This window comes from Triticum aestivum, chromosome 5A, assembly GCF_018294505.1.
Source record: "Triticum aestivum cultivar Chinese Spring chromosome 5A, IWGSC CS RefSeq v2.1, whole genome shotgun sequence".
Lineage (NCBI taxonomy): Eukaryota > Viridiplantae > Streptophyta > Magnoliopsida > Poales > Poaceae > Triticum > Triticum aestivum.
This window is the reverse complement of record NC_057806.1, coordinates 105,922,163-105,939,276: the sequence shown is the minus strand read 5'-3', so window position 1 is coordinate 105,939,276 and position 17,114 is coordinate 105,922,163. Positions and strand designations below refer to the sequence as shown.

General features: G+C 41.9%; 2 protein-coding genes and 1 long non-coding RNA gene across 8 annotated transcripts in view; 2 read left to right on the top strand and 1 right to left on the bottom strand.

The window, feature by feature from the left end:
• The first annotated feature begins 4,890 nt into the window (after positions 1–4,890).
• The window catches only part of LOC123102499 (uncharacterized), a 21,569-nt gene continuing 9,345 nt past the window's right edge, over positions 4,891–17,114 (top strand). Inside the window, exons 1-3 of the mRNA XM_044523884.1 lie at positions 4,891–5,153; positions 5,634–5,837; positions 5,966–6,195. Of these exons, the coding sequence (XP_044379819.1) occupies positions 5,081–5,153; positions 5,634–5,837; positions 5,966–6,195 (507 nt within the window). The 5' untranslated portion in view covers positions 4,891–5,080. The remainder of the gene's footprint in view (positions 5,154–5,633; positions 5,838–5,965; positions 6,196–17,114) is intronic.
• LOC123102501 (uncharacterized) lies at positions 10,269–16,365 on the top strand. Of its 2 annotated transcripts, none has more exons than XR_006448977.1 (3): positions 10,269–10,605; positions 10,881–10,971; positions 15,847–16,365. It is a non-coding gene; the product is annotated as an uncharacterized lncRNA (long non-coding RNA). The 2 variants fall into 2 exon arrangements; XR_006448976.1 differs by having other exon boundaries at positions 10,295–10,605; positions 10,884–10,971.
• On the bottom strand, positions 11,567–16,323 carry LOC123102498 (uncharacterized). Of its 5 annotated transcripts, none has more exons than XM_044523878.1 (15): positions 16,001–16,323; positions 14,885–15,414; positions 14,551–14,800; positions 14,333–14,467; positions 14,184–14,258; positions 13,917–14,072; positions 13,777–13,842; positions 13,612–13,701; positions 13,425–13,541; positions 13,264–13,344; positions 12,759–13,184; positions 12,491–12,685; positions 12,283–12,408; positions 12,020–12,204; positions 11,567–11,948 (listed from the first exon to the last, which is right to left on the bottom strand). In XM_044523878.1, the coding sequence occupies exons 6-14, from the start codon at positions 13,947–13,949 to the stop codon at positions 12,070–12,072; spliced, it is 1,269 nt and encodes a 422-aa protein (XP_044379813.1). In that variant the 5' UTR covers positions 13,950–14,072; positions 14,184–14,258; positions 14,333–14,467; positions 14,551–14,800; positions 14,885–15,414; positions 16,001–16,323; the 3' UTR covers positions 11,567–11,948; positions 12,020–12,069. The 5 variants fall into 5 exon arrangements, with proteins under 5 accessions (XP_044379813.1, XP_044379817.1, XP_044379818.1 ...); XM_044523882.1 differs by having other exon boundaries at positions 14,333–14,418; XM_044523883.1 differs by having other exon boundaries at positions 13,425–13,538; positions 14,333–14,800.

Genomic DNA, 17,114 nt, shown 5'->3' with positions numbered 1-17,114 from the left:
AAGGAAATAGGTATTGCACTGGAACTAGCACCCATATCACACAAGCCATGATAACAATGATCTCCTATTTTAACAGAAATAACTGGCATGCCTACCACAGGTCTATGTTTATCTTTAGCACCAGGTTTAGCAATTCTAGCAGTCTTATCACAGAAGTAAATAACATGCCCATCAATATTATCGGCCAAGAGATCTTTAACCATAGCAATATTAGGTTCAACTTTATCTTGCTCAGGGGGTTTGTGTGTCCTAATATTACTTTTGTTGACTACAGTTGAAACTTTAGCATCATCCTTTATTCTAACAGGGAAAGGTGGTTTTTCAACATAAGCAGTGGGAACAACAGGATCATTATAAGTGATAGTCTTTTCTTCAACTTTAATAGATGCAACTACTTTTGTTTCAATGGGAGGATTATATTTAAACCACTTCTCCTTGGGGAGATCAACATGAGTAGCAAAGGATTCACAGAAAGAAGCTACTATCTCAGAGTCAAGTCCATATTTAGTGCTAAATTTACGGAAAACATCGGTATCCATAAAAGATTTAACACAATCAAACTTAGGTGTTATACCTGACTCCTTACCTTCGTCGAGATCCCAATCTTCAGAGTTGCGTTTAATTCTCTCCAATAAATTCCATTTGTATTCAATAGTCTTCATCTATTCAATAGTCTTCATCATAAAGGAACCAGTACAAGAAGTATCGAGCATGGAGCGATTGTTGTCAGAAAGGCGAGCATAAATTTTTTGAATAATCATTTCTCTTGAGAGCTCATGATCGGGGCATGAATATAACATTGACTTAAGCCTCCCCCAAGCTTAAGCGCTGATTTCTCCTTCGCGAGGCCAAAAATTATATATATATATATATATATATATATATATATATATATATATATATATATATATATATACTTACGATCACGATGAACAAGATGCATAGGATAAAACTTCTGTTGGAATTCCAATTTCAACCGTTTGTAGTCCCATGATCCCATATCATCACATAGCCTATACCATGTCAATGCATCTCCCTTCAAAGATAAAGGGAAGACCTTCTTCTTGATAACATCATCGGGCATACCTGCAAGCTTAAATAATCCACAAACTTCATCCACATAGATTAAGTGTAAGTCGGGATGAAGTGTTCCATCTCCTGCAAAAGGATTAGCTAGCAGTTTCTCTATCATACCCGAAGGAATTTCGAAGTAAACATTTTCATTTTCAGTAGGTCCAGTAGGTTGAGGAGCAACTATTTGCTCTACCGGTCGGGGTGAAGATACCCCGAACAAGCCTCTCAAAGGATTACTTTCCATAGTAACAAGTGACAGTAAATTTCAGCACACTATATAAAATTTTCCTTACAAAATTCCACCTACCAAAGGCGCTTCACTCCCCGGCAACAGTGCCAGAAAAGAGTCTTGATGACCCACAAGTATAGGGGATCTATCGTAGTCCTTTCGATAAGTAAGAGTGTCGAACCCAACGAGGAGCAGAAGGAAATGATAAAGCAGTTTTCAGCAAGGTATTCTCTGCAAGCACTGAAATTATCGGTAACATATAGTTTAGTGATAAGGTAATTGGTAACGAGTAGCAAGTAATAAAAGTAAATAAGGTGTAGCAAGATGGCCCAATCCTTTTTGTAGTAAAGGACAAGCCTGGACAAACTCCTATATGAAGGAAAGCGCTCCCGAGGACACATGGGAATTATCGTCAAGCTAGTTTTCATCACACTCATATGATTCGCGTTCGGTACTTTGATAATTTGATATGTGAGTGGACCGGTGCTTGGGTACTTCCCTTACTTGGACAAGCATCCCACTTATGATTAACCCCTATTGCAAGCATCCGCAACTACAACAGAAGTATTAAGGTAAACCTAATCATAGCATGAAAACATATGGATCCAAATCAGCCCTTACGAAGCAACGCATAAACTAGGGCTTAAGCTTCTGTCACTCTAGCAACCCATCATCTACTTATTACTTCCCAATGCCTCCCTCTAGGCCCAAACAATGGTGAAGTATCATGTAGTCGACGTTCACATGACACCACTAGAGGGATGACAACATACATCTCATCAAAATATCGAACGAATACCAAATTCACATGACTACTAATAGCAAGACTTCTCCCATGTCCTCAGGAACAAACGTAACTACTCACAAAGCATATTCATGTTCATAATCAGAGGGGTATTAATATGCATAATGGATCTGAACATATGATCTTCCACCAAGTAAACCAACTAGCATCAACTACAAGGAGTAATCAACACTACTAGCAACCCACATGTACCTATCTAAGGTTTGGATACAAAAATTGGATACAAGAAATGAACTAGGGTTTGAGATGAGATGGTGCTGGTGAAGATGTTGATGGAGATTGACCCCCTCCTGATGAGAGGATCGCTGGTGATGACGATGGTGATGATTTCCTCCTCCCGGAGGGAAGTTTCCCCGGCAGAACAGCTCCGCCAGAGCTCTAGATTGGTTCCGCCAAGGTTCCGCCTCGTGGCGGCGGAGTCTCGTCCCTAAAACTTGCTTATGGTTTTTTCCTCGAAGAAAAACTCCATATAGTAGAAGATGGGCATCGGAGGGCCACCAGGGGGCTCACGAGGCAAGGGCGCGCCCAGGGGGGATAGGGCGCGCCCCCACCCTTGTGGCCAGGGTGTGGCCCCCCTCTGGAACTTCTTGCGCTCAGTATTTTTTATATATTCTGGAAATAGCTTCCGTGAAGTTTCGGGACTTTTGGAGCTGTGCAGAATAGGTCTCTAATATTTGCTCCTTTTTCAGCCGAGAATCCCAGCTGCCGGCATTCTCCCTCTTCATGTAAACCTTGTAAAATAAGAGAGAATAGGCATAAGTATTGTGACATAATGTGTAATAACAGGCCATAATGCAATAAATATCGATATAAAAGCATGATGCAAAATGGACGTATCACCTATGAGCAGTGATAAACCGTACGATAAATCACCGAATCGAATGATTTTTTGAACAGTGGTATGAACCCAACCATTGAAAATATTATTTGGGTAAAAGTTTTCTTGATAACTCCCAAGTAATATTCAAAGCCAATTAAATTCCCAAAAGGACTGAGTTGGATTCATTGAAAACAATTCAAAATCAAAAGGGAATTATTAAAAATGGTTTTGCATTTTATTTGGCAGGAAATGAAAGTCCACAGGTCCAAAAGATGACCTTGACACTCTTCCTATTTTCTAAAACGAATTTGAAACATATTTGGTTTTGAAACCAAATTCAAATTCAAAAGGGAAAATATAAGTGCAGTGACCCAGCCAGGAAGAGAAGTGAGACCTTGAATCAAGGTGTGTTGGGAAATTTTTTCTGCAGCTCACGATACCTGGAAATAGCCTTCGTTATTCATTGGAGGTACCTTGCTCTGACGGCTTGGGGTCAAGCTGCTCCTCAATGCAGTGACCTAGGCCTGGCAGAAGGCCTCTCGCCGCTGTTGACAACTAGACCGGTCCTGGTGTGCGACTTGTGCCAAGAAAGGACGCGGACCAGTAGACGATAAAATAGGTGCTCCCATGGTGAACAGTAAATTCAAAGGAAAAGTACTAAAAATTCAAAAAAAAATCTATCTTTTTTGCATGGAAGAAGCTTAGGTGTGTGAGGTCCACTCCAATTTTCAGCTTATTTGGGCACCTTAATAGCTCTCGGTGAAAATGACAAATTTGGGGTCTGTGAAACAGTTTATTGTTCATCTACTGTTCTAATTCAATTTGTCTTTTGTGCTGAGAGCTACTCATATGTCCAAATAATCTAAATTTGGAGTGGACTTCACGCACCAAATCATTTTCCATGCAAAAATGGATTTTTTTTGAATTTTGTTAGTATTTGTTTTGATTTTTTTTCTTAACCGGGTGCAGATGAGTACGAGCTCAGAAATGGATATTCGTAATATAGATTACATTTGATATTGCATGCATCATTTGATCTGAGGTCATTTTCCTGAAAAAGTTGCTTAAATATTTCGGTTTTGTTTGCCAATAACGCAATGAAACAACGGTCCGCCCGGTGTAAATCTGAACCAGCGGTCTCATTTTTTATTCTACTTAAGTTCAACACGTCTTACAAACAAATTATACGAAATCTGAAAGAAAGGAAAGGAAATGAAAGGAAACAAACAAAATGGATGTGACTGGTTAGATTGAAAATCAAACAAATTGCATTGAATTACAACTAGAATCACGGTAACAAAGAAAATATAACGATGAAAAAGCAACAATATGTAAGAATGAGTTAGTTATGGAGCCTGTCCAGAAGCCATGATTGTAATTAGGTGTGAGGTACATAGCCCCGAGCATTTTTAACTCAAAAATTCCAGACGAATAAGCACTGCAAACCTGCAAAAAAGGTGGACTGTACCGGCGCTGAGGCAGTCGCACAGCATAATCTCGCCGACGGTAGATTATAATTGATTTGCCGGTTCGTTTTTTTTTCTTTCATTTTTTTACATTTTCATAACCCATCTATTTGTCTTTTTTAACACAGTACAAACGCAAGCGTTTATATACACGCGTACACACTCATTTCTATGAACGCACATCCACCTACCTGTCAGTAATTCATACTTCTACCTTATGACCTACTTTGGTCTGAAGGAATTTCATAGGAATTCTAGAGGATATGATTCTTATAGGATTTTTCCTTTAAAGCCCTTTGGTTCATAGGAATGGATTCCTATTCCTACATAGAATTGGTTCCTATTCTTCACATTTCATAGGAAAATAAAAATGAGGCTAAACTCAATGAAAAAATTCCTTTGATGTAGAATTTGAGATACATACCATCTCATTTCCTACTAAATTTCTATTCCTACAATAATCCTATCCTATTAACCATAAAACCATAAGAGGCCTAAAAATAAACCCAAATGCTACCTACCAAGCCCAGCGGCGTCGACAAAATTGCGTCGGCGTGGACAGTGGGCGCGGAGATCGACGGGGGCCGAGGTGAACCGGCAGTAATCCTTTACTCCGCCCAGTCTTCCACAGCAAGAAGAGGCCTCCTGCCCCCTCAACTTCTCCGAGCGACTGTGGGGATTCAGCCATGTCCATCACGGCGGACGAGGACCACGCCGGATGGACATTCGGCGACAGCGGCAGTGACGAGGAAGAGGAATGTAAGACAAACCCCGTAATCGATATTTCACTTGATTTGTGTTTCCTGGCTGTTTTAAACTTTTAATCCATGTATGTCTGACATGCAATTGGTTTTGCTTAGTTATAGATCATTGCTCCTGATTTAACATACAGCAAAGAGGTTCAGAAACAATAATAACATCTTGCTGAATTAGTCATATAGACTTGCCTTATAATCGAAAATAAAATCGTGTTTTTGAACATGAGGTCCGTGCTTAACTTGTTGATGATATTGGGCACACACCCTTAATATGAATGTGGATTTTTTTTTCAGGTATACTGAGTGTAGCCTAGTTAATCGCAGTTGGTTTCTCTGCAATGCTTTCTGTAGTGATTCATCTAGGGATTTTTAGCCTTGTACATTTAGCTTCCATGTCAGTAAGGGATGTATGGATTGTGCAAGTCCACATCCTAGACAAAGTTCTTACTTGATTTCACTATTTTGATGATTTTTCATGTAGGGACAAACCGACCTTTTACAGTTGACGATTTTCCAAGGGTTAGTTATGACCGTGGTGAACAGACTTATAGAATCTATCCGAATCCTGATTTTCGTCTTCGGGGCCCTGCGCCACTCTCTCTTTTCCGCGCATACAATGACCCCCTTGTTGATAAAGAGAGGGGTTGGTTTTGTAAAGAGTATGAACTCCATGACGAGTCTGAAAGTACGTTTCTGTTGTTAAATAATCTACTACTTTCTGTTGCTGCGTTGCCATACATCATATGTATATATTTTTACCCCAATTATATAGTATCTCAGTATAATCTCACGGTTCATCTATTGAATATGCAGTCACTGTTAACGATGTTGGGATCAATGATTGCTCAAATAGCTGTGATCGATCTACAATGGTCTTGGTGCAGTTCTTTGATCTTAAAATCGCTGGATATCACCATACCCAGCCTGGACCTGCCAAAATATTTGGTTTTTTCGCAGCACGGGATCGGATCAAACCCCTGCGCAACTATGTCTACAAGCGCGAGATTGATAATTATGAAGCTGTGGCTGTGAATCGGAAAATGGTAATTTGGTTTATAGGCTTGCAACTTTGTGCTCGGACCTTTTTTTCGTTCTGAAAATATAAGATAATTGCATCATGTCAATTGTCAAAGCTCCAGATAGGCATTGTTTTTGTAAGTTTGTGATAATCATCTTAATAGGACCCTGGAATTAGTTTATTTCCTCGCATAATCCATGCTGCAACAAACTAGTTGAGTTAGAGGGCCACCGCCCCACCCTGAATTCACATGAGGTGCAGTTTCAGTGCTACTAGGCATGAGGAGGAGGAGGAAGTTAGCCTTGATGGGCAGGTGGTACCTCAAAATGACACTTTTCGATATTTGGAGTCAGTGCTGTAGAAGGATGGTGATATCGATGAAGATGTCCTTCATCATCAGGAGGACACCCTTTTGATATTTGGGGTCAATGCTGCAGAAGGATGGTGATATCTATGAAGATGTGAGCCATTGAGTCAAAGTTGGATGGATGAAGTGACGTCAAGCTTCAGCTTCTGGCGTTCTTTGTGATAAGAGAGTGCCACAAAAGCTAAAAGGCAGGTTCTGTAGGATGTCGATTCGACTTACGATGTTATATGGCGTTGAATGTTGGCCAACTAAAAGGCGACATGTCCAATAGCTAGCTCTAGCAGAGATGCACATGTTGAGATGGATATGTGGTCACACAAGAAAGGGTCGATGATCGTGTATAACATCGTCTGAGATGGTTTGGGCATATACAACGCAGGCCTCCAAAAGCGCCAATAGTGCGTAGCAGACAGTTAAGGCATGTTGATATTCTTAAGCTAATCGGGGTAGACCAAACTTGACAAGGGAAGAGTCCGTAAAAAGAGATATGAATGACTGGAATATCACCAATGATTGAGCCATGGACAGGGGTGTGGGGAAGCTAACTGTCCACCTGCCAGAACCATGGCTTGGGTTCAATATTTTATGGGTTTTAACTCTAGCCTACCCCAACTTGCTTGTGACCAAAAGGATTTGTTGTTGTTGTTGTTATTCCTTTTTTCATAGGAAAAGTAGGGGAAAGCATAGAATAGGAAATTTTCATTTGGTGACACTATTCATCCATTTGGTTCAAATGAAGGACACATAGGAAAATGAAGGGATTTTAACATTTGGATTGAGTTTCAAAGGAAAAACAAAGGCATTTTACAATCTACTCAAACCTCTTTTATGCTTTGATATGTAGAAAGAGCATGGCAAATTCCATAGGTTAACAATTTAATCTTACCTTGGGAGAATCTACTACAGACATAACCTAGTTACTGAAAATTAGATAAAGTAAATGACAATATTCTTCTCCGCTTTATTGATATAGGGGTCAGCCACTTTATATAATAGACAAGACTTGACCAACAAGCCGGTAAATGTAGTCAAACTCTAATGCAGTCTCTAAACTACTGGACTCTTTCCTAACAAAGTTGCTTAATCAACTTGGACTCTAATTAAGGGATAATACTCCATGTCTGATGGGCTGGCCCACATAACTACCGAACTCATGCTTTAGCCAATTCATCTAGAATTCCAAACAAGAGATCTCGAGTTTGACCCTGCTAACATAGTGTTAAAAATAATGATATTTGTGGCCTGCATTGATCCCACGTTAAGGGCTAAAGCAACCTAGATGTGGAGGGGAGTGTTAAAATATATTGCCCGCCTTTCTCCATCAGTTCAGACTTTTGGATAAATTGGCTGGAGCGTGAACACAATACGACATTTCCCCCTTCCTTGAAAAACAGCTTGTTTGCAAGTTTTCGGTTGTCAATTGCCTCCCAAGGGACCCTGGGTGCTACCAGTTGTGGTGGTCGTAGTCGTTAGCCTCGATGAATAAGAGCCGCGTGCACCAATGACCATGAACATAAATCTCGTTGCAGTCGAAGCAAAGGCCCTGACAACGATGTCCTGCCAACTCAGGGGTGAGGACATGGTCAAAAAAAACTCAAGGGTGAGGCACTGAACCTGCCATCGCGGGGTTGGCCATGGAGTGGTCGACAACAGAACAAGTGCTAGCAGTGCTGGCGTGGAAGGTATTTTGGCTGCGTTCACCCCAGGAGAATCGGAGTGGCGTGAGGGCCTTATAGGCCCAGAAAAGCTCGTGTGCTGATGTTGGAGTAAAATGTCGTTGTTCATAGGCCTTGTCAAAGGAGATGAGGATGTGGAGGCCAGATAGTCGTATTGTGTTCCAGCTCGACAGGATCCCCATTGGAGATGTACCGAAATTTTTTTGACATGCCTCTCTCATCCTCAATGATCATGTTGTGCAAGATGATGCAAGATGCAACATGTCATTATTTTTGATAGAACCTCTGGCTTCCAATACTCGGAATAATGGCAAAGCGCTTTTGAAGCACATCGAAAGCTTTCTCAACATCCTTTCTTTTGGACTCTTGACGCATTGCATAGTGGGATATCTTGTTGCCTTTAGGATGCTAGATTGTCTTCACCAAATGTTGCCCATGGAGGATAGATGACATTTGCAAGGTAGTAGCCCATCGCGTACTGATGACCATTGATAACATAGTTGCAAGGAGGAGCATCTCTAGCAACAAGCCTTGCGTACAATGCTGATCTAGAAAGCACATTCAGGTCATTATGAGAGCCATGCAAGCCAAAAAAAGAATGTCAAATCTATAGATCCTCCAATGCAACTGCCTAAAGAATGATGGTTGGATCTTTGGAGTGCCCTTTGTACCGACCTCTCCATCTCGTAGGACAATTCTTCCATGTCCAATGCATGCAATCAATTGATCCAAGCATCCTTAGCAATCCTTGTTCTTCACTCAATCCAAGAGTCTCTGCTCTTCACTCAACCCAAGAGTCTCCGTGTTTTCATCATTGGCGCCCTCAAGTACTCTGGTCCATGGATCTCAATGACGTCTTGTGTGCATCTTCGAACGGCCTCTAGGATAAGAATCTTCCCCAATGTGGACATAGTTATCAATGGTGTCTGCCGAACACCCATAGTCAAGCACTCGAACAACCACGACACACTTCATCAATGGGCATGCACGTATCTCTCCCGATGCATTTCTCATATGTGTAAACCATGGATCGTGCTCCTCAACAACTTTTGCAATGCTGAGGAAGAGACTTTGGTGCATCCGAAATCGCCAGCGAAAATATTTCTCTGGATAGGTTGAATTGGGTGCAAACTAATCCTTCATAAGCTTGGCATGATCTTTTGCTCTATTCCGATTGGGTGCAAAGTAATGCCGTGGCCGAACTCCGGCTTTTAGAATTTCACCAGTGTGGTCGCGATTTCGAGCCTCCTAACTCATCCTTGGGTGCTCTACGACATCTTGGTCGTCCGCCGGTTCTGATTTGGACAAAACCGAGCTTGGTGGTTACCTTTTTGGTCCACGAGAGTGTGGCGGTTAATGCAGCGGTGAAGATATGGGGTGGTTCTGGCTGCAGCGCCAGCGGCAAGCTAATCTAATTTGGCCCAAGAGGAGCGAGTGCGGTGGCTGGCGGGGGAAAGGAAAGAGACTTTTTACGGTGCATCAGATCAATATTGACCGTTCATATTTTCGTTTGGACGGTCCAGATATGGAAATACTACCACAGATTTTCGATAGTATATTTTCTTATCAGGGGTAGTTTCGGTAGTTCGCTGTTTACCAAAAACGCGGGCTGGTTTCCTCAGAAAACGAGTGAAGGGCATTTGTGGAATTTCACGTATTGATCTTTTTTTTCATTAGCCATCGCCGTCTGCTCCTTGAGGGAAATGAGGCCGACTGTTTAGGCAGACCTCGAATGAGAAAAAAAATCCCAATCGAACGCTGGCCGCGGTAGGGCGAGAGGACGATGACGAGCCCCGGTCGCCGTGACGGCCCTTCGCGCAGTCAGTGCGAGCGCTAGGGTTTGGTGCCCCGCCTTCGGTCAGATGAGCGGGCGCTGCGGCGTTGCCCCCATGGTGTCACAGTCATCGTCGGCGAGATGGCCCTGCCATTCGTGTTCTGGAGCTGGTGGCTGAGGGGGAGGGGGAAGGGGACGAAGGCGAGACGTTGCTGCAGCAGCATGCCCCATCGCCGTGACGGCCCTGCGCGCCGCCGAGTTGGAGTTCCACTAAGGTACTAGCTTCGTACAGATCTCACTTGTCGATTGATTTGATTTGCCGCATTGGATGATATTTGGGTCTGTAATTTGGGTTTGTAGTCGTTGAAATTGCACATCTATAGAAGCTGAAATCATTGTTATTATTATGGTGAGGAATCTTGATACAAGTTGTTTTTCTGGTCGGCGGCTGTGGTCGGCGGCTAAATGTCCCGCCATTCGTGTTCCCCTCCTAAGCTGCAGGATGTGGAGCGGGTCGCCGAGGGGGAGGACTAAGGCGAGACGTTGCCAGCATGCCCCGTCGCCGTCAAGGCCCTACACGCCGACCAGTGCCGTACAGATCTGTCGTGGCCGATGCAGGTACTCGCATCCAACCCATCGATCCATTGGCCCCCATTTCTTTCCTCGATTTCGTAAGCTAGATTCTCCATCGTCTCTGGCCCAGGCACCGCCACTTGCTAGCTGTGTCTGTACCGAGGCTTATTCTGAAATTGGACCTAGGCTTATTCAGCTTAGTTCATGAATCATTAAGATGTCATAGCATCACAAATCCTATGTTTTTGTTTCTAACTCAAATAGTGCCGTGTGGAGATAAACAATGATGTCAAACGTGTATGTCTATCCTTCCTGTATAGCAGTGACAAGCGATTTGGAGGGAAAAAGCTGATCCAGCCATGGTCCTCGCCTAGGAGGAGGACGAGTTCCATCACACCAGCAGCAGTTCAGGTCCATGCTCGTCCTCTCTGCTCATCTTGTGTACTTGTTCAAATTCAGAAATCCACACTAGCTTGTACAGCAGCAAGTCCGAAAGTACAGGAGCTCATGTACACAAGGATTTTTTTGTATGTGATATTAGTGCAGAGCATGTGCAGTTTCAGATTCCACATAGAGCATGTTTCAGTTCCAGCTGATTCAGTCATGGTCATATGAACAGACATTCCAGTTCAGTCTAGTTAATTAGTACACCTGTTCAACACTCATATAGGCAATGGATAGTTCCCAAGTTGGTGGCCAAGTTGGCTTTTTAGAAAATCCTGATCATCGATTAAATGGTAGGATGCACAAGTTGAAATATCAGGACAGCATTTGCCTATCATTCATTGGCATAATACAGAATTGAAACCCCAGGTTTAAAAAGATTGTGTTGCTTCCAAGGACACAAGTAACAAGGAAATTGCGACTGAAAGTGTAAAGCCACTTAGAAATTTTGTTTTTGAATCACATCCTATAAACCAAAGGGAATTGCATCATTAAACAAAGAATACAAGATTTTGTGCGTGAAAGACTTTAATTAAAAATTAATGTAGATATTCAATATGGATAAAAGTAGTAAATGTACGGCAATTTGCCGTATAGATAAAGTAGCACAACCAAAAAAAATGTTTGATACATCTCTGATGTATAGATAAATAGATAAAGTAATAAAATTGAAAACGGTGTGGAAACCGTCTACGGGGCAAAAACCACACCACCCCCAATCCTATTAACTCTTCCCTTAGTCTAGCACCACACAACTATAGTGCGGAATCATCGTCTCCTAAGACATCTCCGCTGTCGTTGTGTCCGTCGTCACCTCCGAGGTCGACGTCTTCTAAATCATCTTCTAAGTCAACTGCTGGTATGGCCTTCCGAACTTTCAACTCATTGTGAGGTGAATTGATCAACGCAGCAGCAAACCATCTTCTGAACTGTCTTATGTCATCCTGCATAGGAGGTAGACGTTAGGACCCTTTGTATATGTGAAAGTTAAGTTAGATAGGGAAGATGTAGGTACCTGGTTGAATATTGCCGACAATCTCACTCTAGTCCAATATTGGATGTATTTCAACACCCATCTTTTTGCTGTGGCACTTCATAGTCTGTGATAGGCCACGAAGCCACTTGAGTGTCCGACCATCTACTTCCTGGCATTCTATTTTCCATCACTGCTATATCAATATGTGTTTCCATTCCAAGAAGCTGCAAGTAACATATCACTCAATTTAGTACATTATTCGTATAAACTGTAAGTTATATAAAATGTTGTTAGAGCCTCACCGCAGCAATTACTTCTTTGCGGTTGTTGCGTGATTGGAGTGAGTCCAGAATTTGAATCTCCCTCTTTTGGGAGTTGACAACAGCCAGGAACCAGTGGTGGTTGGGAATATTTGAAGGTAGGAAAATCTGCGTGCAAAATTTGTAACTGGTTTGAAGTGCCTAAAAATAAAATTTCTTATTTATATAAGAGAAGGGTGGATTTTTTTACCATGTCATGCTTCAGGTAGTTATCTCCACATTTAGTGCCTGATTTGCCGCTTAAAACATCCAAGGTACAATTCGGGACTGTGCCATCTCTCTTTAGGATGTTGACAATGGTCGACCTTTCGACATACACGGTACCATGGTCTCGTACACCTTCTAGTCCGTCCAGGCGTAGGAGTTCAAACGCCGCATCGAGTACCTAAGAAAGAAGATATTAGCTTAATTGGAAAACATATAAATAATCAAAGATACTATTTTGCGTTAGCACTTACATCGTCATCCACCCAAGCTGCAAAGGAGGAATGATCTGGTGTTGTCAGGCATTTAAGATACTTCTGCGTTAGAAGTATGTCCTTGATCTTCACCAACTTGGCGGTCTCAGGAGTAGTGTTTACATAGTCAACTACTATATTCTGTGTAACTCGATCTGTTTCTGCCTGAAAATTGATCAAGTCCTCCTTGAGCTGTTTTAGCTGCTGGGCGCTGCTTTTCCCGGGATTCATCTTCTTATTCTGTGTGTACATAATATCGTTACTGTCATGTGTCTGTTGAGATAGAGCTCTTTTCCTTCTGAGCGCGGGGGTGTAAAATTCGTATTCCTCGCTCTGAAGGAGTGAAGACTTCTTTTTCTTCCGGCTGTCATGTCTGACACGCCTCCCTATGGAGTCCATGGCATCCATGGACGTATGCTTGACCTTCTGCGATATTTGACTTAAGGTTAGGAATATGGGTTGAGAAAAACGTTTGTTAGCAATTTGGTTAAGATGTGATGCAGACCTCATATTCGGAGGGTAAGTTCTTGCTATCGTCTCTTTCAGTCTTTAACTTCTGGGGGTGTACATATGTTTTCTTCACCTTCTGCAATGTTGTCATCAAGTTAAGAATATGGTTGAAATAAACCCTTTCCTAGCAATATAGTTCAGACATGTGATGCTGACCTCAGATTGGGAGGGTAAGTTCTTGCTGTCACTCCTAAAACGCTTACCAAATGAGTCCACAGCGTCATCTCTGTCTGTTTTTCCTTTGTGGGGGTCCACAGGTGTTTTTTTTACCTTCTGTACAGATGGACAAGTTAGCACTAAGTATGGTTGACAAAAAAACATTGTACCAAGATGGAATTCATACCTCAAATTCCCCAGCAAGGTTCTTGCTGGGGTTGCTGTAGACACACTTTGGCACTTCATTTGTACTAGCAGCAACATTCTTCGAGGTTTTCTAGTTCGCACGTTAAAATGAAAAATGGTTAGCATACATTCTGACATGAAGACAGTTAGAAATTTTGTGACATACCTTGATATTATTATCAACTCTCTGACCCTCATTAAAGTCCTTCTGTCCTACTCCAAATCGATGATCCTATTAATGAAAAAATGTTAGTCATGCACTCATCTAGAAGGATGAATTACAACAAAAAAAGAACAAATGCATACATTGAATGCACAAATGAAGTCCTCCAAGCGCATGCTGTTTTGCTTTTTAAGCCTTTCTACTCCGTCCAGTTTTGCGGAAATCTCCGAATATTGCTGACACACTATTGCTTTTATCTCTCCCACCTAGGCGAGTACGCGGCCTAGTGTCCCATCGACCTACAAGTTAAGATAAATTAGAACTGATTGTTTCATAAAAATATTTGTACAAACAAATAGTTTCAGCCTAAGAAACGAGTAGTATCATTGTACAAGTTACATAGGACGTACCTCAAAAGTAGACTTTGTAGGTTGATGTGAAGCCTTCGGCATTGGCTTCCAAGGGCGCCTGAGGTCGTCTACCATCTGCAATTTTTTATATATTATGAGTCATTTTGCAAAAACTGAGCAGATGACAACTAGCAACAGTAAGCATATACCTGTCCTACTCCTATGTAGTTCTGCGATATTATTTTGTCGACCTTTGCTGCCTTTTCTTCGTCCCAGTATTGTATCAATGGTTTATCTCGTTGAAGATAGGAAATGGTGCGATCAATATGGTCGACTCAGAATTTCTCATAGAACCAAGTGTGGGAGAGAATTAAAAAGAATACATAATTGACCAATTAAAGAATATCATAGGAAGAGTTTGTACTACCTGCAGTAGTGGGAGATTCCCCTCCAAGTTCGCGGCACCGTTCACAAACTTCCTCACACTTGACATTAAGTGGTCAAGAAATAGTTTAGCATAATTTATGGAGTTTATAGTATGTATGTCGATAACAATTCCCAAATATTTGGATCAACATAGGGTTGTGTCGTTGGGCAAACCAACTTGCCAATGGTGTACAAGACATAAGGCTTCACAAACCGTGGCCTCTCTTCGCCAATCATCTTCTTACGAAGACCTGAAAAGGTTGTTTGTCAAGTATTGTAATTATGAAATTTGTTCCATTATCAAACGAAAAAATAGTTCTGAAAATATCATATACCTTTCAAGGTCAGTTTGTTATCTTCGGGATCCTTTAAATCAAGCCATAAGTCCTGCACTTCTTTGAACGGAGGAGGGACATAGTCCCTCCCCATGCTGGGCAGGCCTGTGATGTGTTCTACGTCTTGCAAGGTTATTCTCATAGGTACCCCGTGTATCACAAACGCGACAACTTGTGAATCATATGTGCTAGCAATCTTTTGGCACAAAACTCTCCTAACGTTCATTGCAGGAGTCTTCAGAGTTTCGCGAATGGGTCTGTCTAGGACACATCTAGATGTGACATAGTTATGTCACATCTAAGCTGATTTTCACTCTGTTTGTGGTCCATTTTTTTGTCCTAGTTTTTTTTGCTTCTTGTTGCTCCATTATATATTTGTGGGAGGTTAGCTCTGAGATCCTTAAAAAACATCTAGATGTGAATTAGACAAACTGTTCGCGAATTGTCGTTTGACTAGCTATGACATATTGTTCCTGGGTTAGCGACTGGACAAACTCCGAGTACCCGTGCATTGATACAACCTGGGTACCCTGTATGTGCAAAGATTATTTTCAGTGACAAGCCAACAAAAATAAGAGATTTATTGTGAACAAATAATTAAGATTATCATTTAGGCTGTTTATTTGGCTATATGCGGTGTTGTTTTAATTTGCATGCATGTTCTCTTTCTATCTTTAATTTGCATGCATGTTCTCTTTCTATCTTCAGTAAGAGTAGGCTATGGTGAATGTGCCTACGGATTTTCAGCATATTTTTACTGAGAAATAAAAATATAATTTTACTGTACGTACCACTGAGAAATAAAAATATAACTTTACTTACTCATTCGTTGACGTACTATATTGCTAGCTAATTAGTTTAAGACGTGCCAGGCTGAAGTAATGATTTGATTAATGTAACTTGTACTTAAGCTAATCTTTTTTATGTAATCTACTGATCTTTTTTTGATGTAATGTAAACAGGATGTAATCGGGATTGTCATTCAAAAAAAAGGAAATCGGGACTGATCTACACAAGAGGCGTCATGTGGATCTATAGTAGGCTATGGTAAATCGGGACTGCTATGTCATGCTGATCTACACGAGTTGATGTACGGGTTCAATGAGATATGTATACCTTCTTTGCCGACGAGTGTGGCGGCTTCGGTGCACCTGACTTTGTCGATGAAGGTGGGGGCTTCGATGCACGTGACTTGGACTGCTTCGTGACTGACTGTGCAGGCCTGACGGACGCAGCAGGATGATAGGGAGACATATGACGGTGGTGGTGATGGTGATGGCGAGATTGGTTGGTTCTGCTCAAGGTTCAAGGATGGGATTCAAGGAGGGAGGCTGGGCTGTGGTGAGGTTTAGGTTGATGCGTACAAAGCATATATATAGGCTGGGTACACGATGGTGTAGGTTACAATCTAGTCATTTATTTCTTGCCGAAGAATAAACCCGTGTTTTGTTTTATTGTTGATGGGATTGGAAGTAACTTTCTAGAATCCTCCAAAATTTTCCTATCGAAAATACCACCTCCACAAAATCTTTTGCATGCAGTCCGGTAATGTAGGGCGTGCATGCCTCGTCTCCTTCCGTTGCTAACGATAGCTACTTTTCTGGAAAGGAAACAAAATCGCCGGTCGGTTATCTACTTCTGTTAGACTACGTATATGTATCATTTATCTCCCCACAAAGGGGCCCCACCTCCCTTCCAATCACGCCCTCACATAATGCGTTCCCTGCACATATTAACACGACGAATAACGTTCTCATATAATGTGTTGCCTTCATTATAAATTGTCAAGGTCGCATTAATTGTGCCCATTGAATGGATGCTCGGACCCACGCAAGTACGAGCTAGTATGAGTTGTTCGAACCCACATGATGCCAAATGTCAGTACGAGTCGTCTAAACCCACAAGTGTCAGTACGGCCGGTCTTGACGGAACTTGTGTTTGGTGTCTGAAGTCGTTCATTTTTTGCGTGGGATCCTCCCATGGCAATTCACACATGATGCCAAATTTTGGAATCGTGTCACGCATGGCAGGAGATACACCATGTGGAAACGTGCTGCTTCGGTTAGGACGGAAGGCCAAGTCTCAAAGTGTTTTTTTGGATGCACCAAACAGACCCAAATTTTTTGCACACGCACACAACATGGCAAGCACACATGCCAATTTTCGTTCACACCTAACATTTTATGCAATTTCTATGGTTTTTCGATGAAAAAACCGTAAAATATACGCC